The following is a 9,205-nucleotide window of genomic DNA, read 5'->3' on the forward strand; positions in this document are numbered from 1 at the left end:
GCGTTAGATCTTGAAGTGACAGTCTCCTTTGTGCCAGGCTAGAGCACTGCACGGGCCTGATTTTAAGGCCCGAGCCCGCCCCGAGCCCGATTCGTGAAGCCCGAGCCCGACCCGGGCCCGTAACACCTAGCCCGAGCCCGGTCCGGGCCCGGGCATTCATAAGTGAGCCTGGCCCGAGCCCGGCCCGGGCCCGCCATGTCAAGCCCGGGCCCGGCCCGGCCCAGCCCGGTAATTTATTTTTTGGCCTAGGGAGGGCCCGCGCGTGTGTGACCAGGCCCGGTCTTTGACGCTAAAGAAAGTTTGTTTATCATATTCTGGGCGATCAGACGGAGTCTGTACAAGCACGTCATGAACTGAAACGCAAAAAATACGGGTTTAAAAGTGCACATAGTTTAGCTTGCACCGTCTGCTGTTCAGGCCACATCGGCGTAATAATAGCTCGTATTCTTACACGAGAGACATCATCACCTTTGATGACCAGACTCTTGGAAACTCACGTGGTTGCCTCGGCCACAAGTTGGCATTGCTGACTTTTTTCGATCCGCATTTGAACCAACGAGTATGTACGCGCGTTGAAGTACTTCACATGCAGTGGTCGTTAAGCGGTGGTGTTTCTCTGGCGTGCGTGTTTGATTCCCGGCCACGGCAGCCGCATTTTGATTGGTGCGATATCTAAAACACACGTGTACATACATAGACATAGGTGCACAGCTCCAGAATGTCTGAATTAAGTCCTTCCCCTCTTGGGCATTCCTTGTAATCGTATCTTTGGTACGTTATACAACAAAATAGAAAATCCTGATGCTGTACAAGAAATGTCATTAAAATTGCAGTATAGTGACCATCAGACCTAGCAAAACACGTTTTTAAAATAATGCGTACAACTAACAGCAAGAGAGAGAGAAACACAGCGCGCAAAAATAAACTAAGAATATTCATTTTGATGCTCTTTTCTACACTTCACGTCGGACCTATTAACGGCCGTGCCTATGAATTCAAGCCCGCGCCCGGCCCGGGCCCATGGCGTCGAGCCCGAGCCCGGCCCGGGCCCGCGGCATTGAGCCCGGGCCCGGCCCGGGCCCGCCAATAATCGACTTCGGGCGGCCCGGCCCGGCCCGCGGGCCGGGTCGGGCCCGGGCTTTCGGGCCGGCCCGGGCCCGTGCAGTGCTCTACAGGTCACTCTGGGATCGCAGGGAATGAGACTGCAGATTAAATGGCCGCTGCTGCTGCACTTGGTACAGCAGTTGACATAACAGCAGCACCCTACACCGAAATGAAGCCACACATCATAAAACAACTTCGAAAAACCTGGCAAACACACTGGAGTGAACAGGCAGACAACAAATTATACGTAATAAAACCACACTTGGGACCATACGCCACTGACACACGCAACGGAAACACAGAAGTTGCCTTTGCTAGGCCGCGGATAGGGCACACACTCGTATCTGCTCACGGGGTCTTCAAGACCTCTGTGTAGCAGGTGCGGAGAGGCCCTCTCCATAGTTCACATACTCATTCAATGCAAAGCAGTTCACACAACACGACAGAAACACTTCCCACAACTGTACAGACATTACACCGAGCTCTTTTCCTCTCTGACGATGCCATGTTTTCTGTCCAGTGTGTTTTTAAATATTTAGCAGCAGCAAAATTTTTAGACCTGATTTCATACCACGGATAATCACAACCTGATCTTCTACACCAGCCATCCTCATGGTCTTTTACTGATTTCTCTTTCATCCTTATTGAGTGATTTTAGTGTTTAGATCTTCATCCCTCACAATAACCACTGTTTTGGTGCTCTTTGCCCCAGTTGGCCTTGCGCCATTAACATCCAAACATCATCATCATCGTATTAGTAGAAATTACGAAGAAGAAATGGGTGTGGGCAGCGCACGTAATGCGAAGGCAAGATAACCGTTGGTCATTAAGGGTAACAGAGTGGATCCCTAGAGAAGGCAAGCATGGCAGGAGGTGGCAGAAAGTTATACGGGCAGATGAGATCAAGAAGTTTGCGGGGATAAATTGGCCGCCGTTAGCACAGGATCGGGGTAATTGGAGATCTATTGGAGAGACCTTTGCCCTGCAGTGGCCGAAGATAGGCTGATGATGATAAAGCAATGTGTCGTTTGTAAGTTTTGTGTTCAGCATGTCGAAAGGCGGGGTGGTCGTATAATGTCACTCCCACCCATTCCTGGTGGAATTCCCTGCCAAGGTTGCCACTGGTGGCTACTTTTTGCCAAATTGGCGAATTTGAGAGGCTCGTAGTGACCTAAAATCATGAATGGTGATATAGTGAATTTCTGGCTATTTTTGGCTAAGGACACTCTCAATCGAGTTATGGGTTCTAGTCGCTGTTGTGATCCCTGTTCGCTTCCCTCACCCATAGAGTTTCATACAATAACAACTAGAGAGGAATCTGGCACTGCAATCGTCCGCTGTGATGGGCGTGATTGGTAGTTTTGGATTCGGATTGGCGCTTGATGGCTTGTGGAAGTTATTATGGATTGAATCATGCAGCCAGTTTCGTTTTCGTTTTGGACTTGTATGAACGCAATTGCCTATGTTGGATGAAGCGTTCAAAAATATGTTTCTCCTTGAACTGAGTGCCACACGAGCACTGAAGCCTCCCTGAGTGGGTTTTATAACCAGAGTTGCGAATTGGGTGGGTTACCAATTCATTGCCGGCACAGTAAGCGCGAAAACACGAATTACGGCACTGTATGCGGTGAAAGTTGCCTGTGAATTAGGAGTTGCGGCACTGCTTATTCAGAAGAGCAATGTATTTTCGAAGCAGGCGATGGTTACAAACTGCTTGGAACAGCCACACTATTCGTGCGAATGCCGGCTCCTACGGCGTAGACCAGCAGTAGCAGCGGCTGATAGGAACACTGCTTGATGATTGTCACTAATTGAGGCTAGAATAACTTCTCCTAAGGTAATCGGTTTCTTTTTTTTTTCTTTAGCACAAAACTTTTCTTACTATTAAAAAATACACGCGCTGAAACTTTTACAAATTGTTTTTAAAGAAGTCCGCGTCCTGCTGTAGTTGGCGGCAAATGGCAAACCTACTCCACAAACCTCCTCGTCTCCGCACCTGCTTTTGATTTAAGCGTGCCGTTTTATTTTGTACAAAACCAGTTTTTGGTCACTAACTTTCTTGTAATTTGTAAACGGCGAACCGGGCAATAAAAGTTTTTTTTTGTCAAAAAGCACAGTTTGCGCAGCCATAGGCTCATTTTGATCCTACGCAATCCGGTTCCAGAACTACCCATCATTCCCATCGAAGCGCAAGTGCAGCCTTGGTGTTCGCATTGACACTAGCTCCAGTTTCCCCTCTAGTTATTATTGTATGAAACTCTGTGCCCTCACCCACTTCTCTTTCTCCGTCCATCCCGACGGCAGTGCAACGCTCTGCACCTGATGTTGCATTCAGAGGTTATTTATCTCATTTCGCCTGAGGCGTGCGCATGTCTAAGCGGAAGTGTGAGGGGTATACATCGGGGGGCCAGAAACGGAATGCAACCTGCATGGCTCGTGTGAAATCGTCTGCCACCGTGAGTCAGAAAGTGCGCGGCTAGCTGATTTTTCAACGCACTTTTGGGCGCCTATTCACTTAAGTGCAGTCACTGCTTTTTTTGTGTTTGCAAGATAACAAACGAAGACATGCTGTGTCACTGCCAGCGAGAACAACTTTGCTGGTTTGCAGCCTAGCAGGTGTTTAATTAAACAGAAATGTGGTTAGAGGGAGGGTAGAAGGCACACAACTGAAAGCTTCCTGCCTAAGGGCAAAGGGCCTGTTGTGTCTCCACCGTAAATGGCGAGCTGACGCGGGGGAACGCTTAAAGGAGCCATGAAGAGAAAACACAAGTTTGGTTCATTCAAAAGATTGCCTAGTTAGAATCATACTGACACCACTTTTAACGTAAACTTCACTCAAATAAGCTACATAATTAGAAAAACAGGGAATGGCCATGCGACCCACTAGCTTATTTCCCGCAACAGAACTTACGATGTCATACCAGCCAGCTCTGCGATTGGCGGAGGGTGGCAAAATCAAATGCAAATGAGGCGGAGCTTATAAGCTTGCTGAACAAGCGATTTGCGCTTAAATTTAGGGCACATTCGTTTGAAACCCGTAAGAATGGTGGGACAAACAGTGGAAGTTATGAAAGCACACGTAAACATAGAAGTACCGATGCGTACTGCTGTTGGTACTACGCGCACTATGCTTGGGTTAGCTGTACAGGACTGCGGGGCTCTGGGGTTGTCTCAGACGACACTGGCCGATTGATGCAAAAAACGGTGTCTTACGTGACCATATTTGTCGAGCGAGCACTATGTTTTACGAAACGATTATTTCCTCCCGGAACAAAAACAAGCCAGGTACAAATACGGTCAAAAACAAACCAGAGGCAGAAAATGGCTTGCCAAGGTATGGTGGCGCCATCTAGGCTCACCAACGGTACACAAGGCTTCCCAATCGGCTGCAGAGCGGTAGGTTCCTGTTATGTCAGTGCAGACCACGAAATAGCATGATTTAGTGGGAAAATCATCATTTTAACTTAAATTAGTCATTTCTCAGTGAATAAAGCATAATTTGCGTTCGGACAAGCGCTGGGGCACTATAAAACACGACATCTTTCGAATAGCACAAACTTGTATCCTGTCCTCATGGCTCCTTTAAAAAACCAGTTTATTCTGGCAAAAGAAGCGAGCGCTGCTTTTGTTGGGGTGACGTTGGCGAGGGAAAGCGTATGCCCTCGTAGTAAATAGTATGGGCATGGGTCACGGGGGCCGGGTCTGGTTGACAAGGGGCATGTTTTCAAGTGCAATGATGCCAAGGCCGCACTGTGCACTAACAAAATAGTTGATGTGCATTGGGCGAATATTTTTGCTGTGAAAACTGACCCTGGTGAGCTGGCAAAGGTGGGAAAGGCCATCCTTTCTCGCCCTCGTGGAAATGCAGACATAGAGGCTTTAGTGAAAACAAGCACCTTCTGTACAGGTGCAGCTCCCTCAGCACGTCTAGCATCACTGCAGTGCGCCAGATGAAAAAGTCACCTGAAGTGCTATAATGTTGCTGCCACTAAAGTTACGCTGACTGTGAATCATGCCAGGAGTGTCAAACCGTCCCGGGCAAAGTATGCGAAAGGCTTGGGGCTGAAGCGAGCGCCAGCAAGCGGAAACTGGCAGATGTCGCCACAGACGAACTCGGGCCGACAAACAGGAAGATCTTGGAAGGCCGAGTAACATCGAGCAGAGCTTTGCTCATAAGTGCCGAGGAGCTCATTAGTTCAGGAATTAAGCAGATCGACCTCAACAAGGTGCAAAGTGAGCGACCAAGTGCTTTTTCAAAATGGCAACACAGCCTCGGCAACACAAAGCCTGGCAACACAGGCTCTTCGAGCTTGCAGATTTTGATAAGAAAGCAAATAAGAAGTTGCGGCATTGATGCAATGCCAGAATATAATCTGTTTGATCGTGCAGTTTGAATTGTTTATGCACATGTCCCTTTTTACAGCTTTTGACCTAAAAAATGAGTAACTGAAAGCGTGACGTGTGCCTTCACCCAAGACATATTTTGCCCTCTAAAACAAGTTTTCTTTGTGGTACTCTGCTCCTGTGCTGCTCCAAAATATTTTTTGACCATGCTCTCCAAAAGTTGGTTTTTGTGCTCCAAATGCATTTTTTTTGTGCTCCAAAAAGTGCCCCAAAAGCTGTTCTAGCTGTCTCACCCCTGCAACTGGTATTGCGGTCCCACACACTTTCCTGCACTACTATTTCTGACATTACAAATCTTGAATGCTGAAGCGGGCTTGGTGGAGCTTGCCTGAGTGTCTTATTGAAACAAACAAGAGGTAGGGGCATGTAAGTGTAAAGTAATTGTATGTGGAAATTTTCGTTGATCGTATGCTTTTTAGAAGACACAAACATCAGCTAGTGAACATTATGAGCAGCCTTGTTTGGTTTCAATTTCATTAGAATGTTTCGTTTTGTGCACAAGTGCATTCAAAAGGTGCATGCGGGTAAACTAGCGCATATAGTGGCAAAATCGGAGATTATTTGCGCTGGTGGCCTGGGATGCAACTATTGGCCAATATATTGCATGTGTGTTTTCCACACTTGCTTCCAGGCAGCAGTACTTCCCAGGAAAGCTTCACCAGGGGTGGAAAAGGGAAGGGGGGGTTTGATCTCCGGCTTTGTCGTCCTCCTCTGTACCAGGATGGCACCAGAAAATGGAAAGGCTTTCAAAAGCCAGCCAGGAAGATGGTGACAATCAAGTAAAGTTTAATATATGGACCCCGGTTTGCTTGAGCACCACAAAAAAATAGAAGGGAAACAGGAGAGAAATGCCAGCTTTAATTATGTGTTCCTTTACAAGGAAGGCTTCGTTGTTTTTCAAACTAAAACTGGGAGAGGCTTATTCAGCCGTTGGTGTTCTTCTAAATGCATGTGTCATGCATCTTCACAAAAGTGCTCATGAGTGTTTGTAAGACGGATTTTAGATAGTGGCGTTGCACTCAAAAAAGCACCTGGAAAATTGTACTGTGCAGTTCGGGTTCGCTTGCGTGATAGAGGGCACCACTGCGTAAACATTGCTTACACTGGGGATCGTTGCAGAGAAGACATCCGATGGTCACTGTTCTATCATATGATGATTGGCGACATTGTGCCAGTGCACAACAGATGAATCCTTTGTACTGTTCAGTGAGCTATGGCTGTTATCGGCTCAATCTTTTTACTGCTTAGCTGTGCCAGATTTTCTTTCCTACTCCAGATTTGCAAGCGTAAGTAGTGCATCAATGCCAATCTTTCGTGAAGATTGCACATTGAGGTTTTATTTCTCTAGTGCCCCGCTTTACAACAGTACTTGCTTAGTTGGACTGTGTAGGGAATGCAAATTTTACATGGCCCGTGGAAAAACAGGAGATATATAGGTGCTCACAGTGGTGTAGAAGTGTTTTGCTATTGGCCCTAAAATAGGAGATTTTATTGGGGAAGTCAGTGTGTGGATAAAAATATTACTTTTAATTTCTGTGTAGCCTGAAATAATTTGAACAGCATGTATTTGAGTAATGTGTACCACTCCCACATCTTATGCACTTGATTTCTTTTTACCTTTATAAAGAAACGCCAATATGCACAAAGATTCGGAGTAAAGTAGTAACTCAGGTTACTACTCATAAATGAGGTCCAACTGATTTTCTTCCAAGACAACTATGAAACACATTGCGTGTTTGGCTGCACTTATACAGTTTCTTAAAGTGAGGCCTGTGTTGTCAAATACATTTTTATGACAAGATTGCAGACCAGGTGCTTCACTTTACTGGGGAAGAATGCACACTAAAAACGCTTTGTTAAAAGTTATTTGGAAAAGCCAGTAATTGGTGAATAGACGCAATGAATGCATGCACTGTAAAGACTTCTCAAATATTGGAGAGATACATCTGACAGTAAATCATGTCTTTGACTTGCCCATTTGAATGGCAGTCTTCTTGCCAATTGCTGCATATTAAGACCTGTGTGTTGCCTTTTTCCATTTAGGACAGCGAGAAGTGGTCTGTGCGATACTCTACCTGTGTGAGAAGAACTGCCCGTGGAAGAGGCTGGTTCGATCGTTTCCCAAGAACCTCAATGTCAAGGAAGCTGACATTGACCGTCTGGAGGCAATGCCATGTGCGTCTGACACGTCCAGAAAGTGCGCGACTTGTGCTGGATTCGAAGTCCTGGAATCCTGGCGTAAAAGGTACCCGCAGCATGCCACCGTGGAATTGCTGCTGAAGTGTCTAGCCAAGGAGCCCGTGAAGCCTGCTTACATTAAGGACATTGAGAGTGGCTTCCACAAGAACATGAGCGTGAGCTCGACATGTCTGCTGCACAAATCGAGGTGTGCAGAGCAGGTGCAGTGCGGTGAAGGTGTTAGTGTGGAAATTGTCTGCACTCATATTCTGAACAGGGTGCAGTAGTGATGCACTGGCGATGCAAAGCTATCGGCGAATTGACTTGTCAATAGTATTGACGGTTTCTTTTTTGCAAACTATCTATGGTGCCTAGAAACTATTGCTAGTTCTAAAAACAGTTGAATATGAATGAAGTGCTTTAAAAATATTTAAAGCCGCTTGGCTTCTAGTTTTTCTTGTGCTGATTTCATATATTGCATTGAATTTTATCCCAGTTGAGTCCAAATGGCATTTTTCTTGCAAAACACTTCCATCCTGTATAGGAGACACATAGCCGCCATGGTGGCTCAGTGGCTATGGCGTTCAGTTTCCAGGTTTCCAGTTTGGCATAGCCCAAGGATGCGGGTTCGATTCCCGGCTGCGGCAGCCGTTTTTCTGATGGAGGCGAAAAGCGAAAGCGCCCGTGTGTGCGAGATTTCGGCGCACGTATAAGATTCCGAGGTGGAGCCCCCATAGCCTGTGTAGCATCGGCATGTTAAACCCCACAATAATCAATACAGGAGACACATCCCTCATCTTGAGTGCCTCTGATTGGCTGTGTCATTCTTGATGTCAGAGTGCACGCTCTGACTGTGCTGGCTGCTGGAAGCAAGACGTTACTTTTCAGCCGCAGTGTACCATGCTATTGGTATTTGCCTATGATGGCAATTATATTAGGCAAATGACTGACCTTTTAGTTCAGGAAGCATTTTGGAGCTTGAATTTGCTATAGATGGCAAGGACAGGAAAGCAGTGACCGCCAGTGGCATCAGCTGATGGGTTTCGTTTGAACATGGCTGAACAGTGCAGTCAGCATATTGTTTTATATTGCTTAGAGTAATGTGAAATGCTTGTTCACTTGTTTGTTAGCATCCAAGTTATCATTAGTGTTCATGACTCAACAGCATTTTAGTGATGTATGTACAGAAAGTGGTTACGCACATGAAATTAGTGCACTCATCATGTTAAAGTATCGCTGAAGCATGCTGTGTTCTTAATAAATGTGTAAATGAACAAACAAACAAACCCTGCTGGCACATTTACTTTGTCTAACCCCTTCCTTAGAAACACCTCGAGTGCCTTTTGAGATTTAGTTGTATGTTCTGTGACATCAACTGGTTTGAATTCATTTTATTTCTGTACTGTAGCATACTTGTGCTCAACTTTTGCATTGTTAGTGGCTCTGGTTGGGCAGGCTGTTTGTATGTGTATTGCACAGTTTTCTTTCAAAACAGGGCATAGCCCCTGGTTATAGCAGG

General features: G+C 46.2%; 1 protein-coding gene across 2 annotated transcripts in view; it reads left to right on the plus strand.

Annotated features, from left to right (window-relative positions):
- LOC144178795 (uncharacterized) overlaps nucleotides 1–8,970 on the plus strand; it is a 34,808-nt gene extending 25,838 nt beyond the window's left edge. For both annotated transcript variants that reach the window (XM_077706914.1, XM_077706921.1), the window contains exon 3: nucleotides 7,552–8,970. In XM_077706914.1, the coding sequence (XP_077563040.1) occupies nucleotides 7,552–7,973 (422 nt within the window). In that variant the 3' untranslated portion in view covers nucleotides 7,974–8,970. The remainder of the gene's footprint in view (nucleotides 1–7,551) is intronic.
- Nucleotides 8,971–9,205: the final 235 nt, after the last annotated feature.

This window comes from Haemaphysalis longicornis, unplaced genomic scaffold (assembly GCF_048455015.1).
Source record: "Haemaphysalis longicornis isolate Haplotype H1 unplaced genomic scaffold, Haemaphysalis longicornis Haplotype H1 scaffold_1, whole genome shotgun sequence".
NCBI lineage: Eukaryota > Metazoa > Arthropoda > Arachnida > Ixodida > Ixodidae > Haemaphysalis > Haemaphysalis longicornis.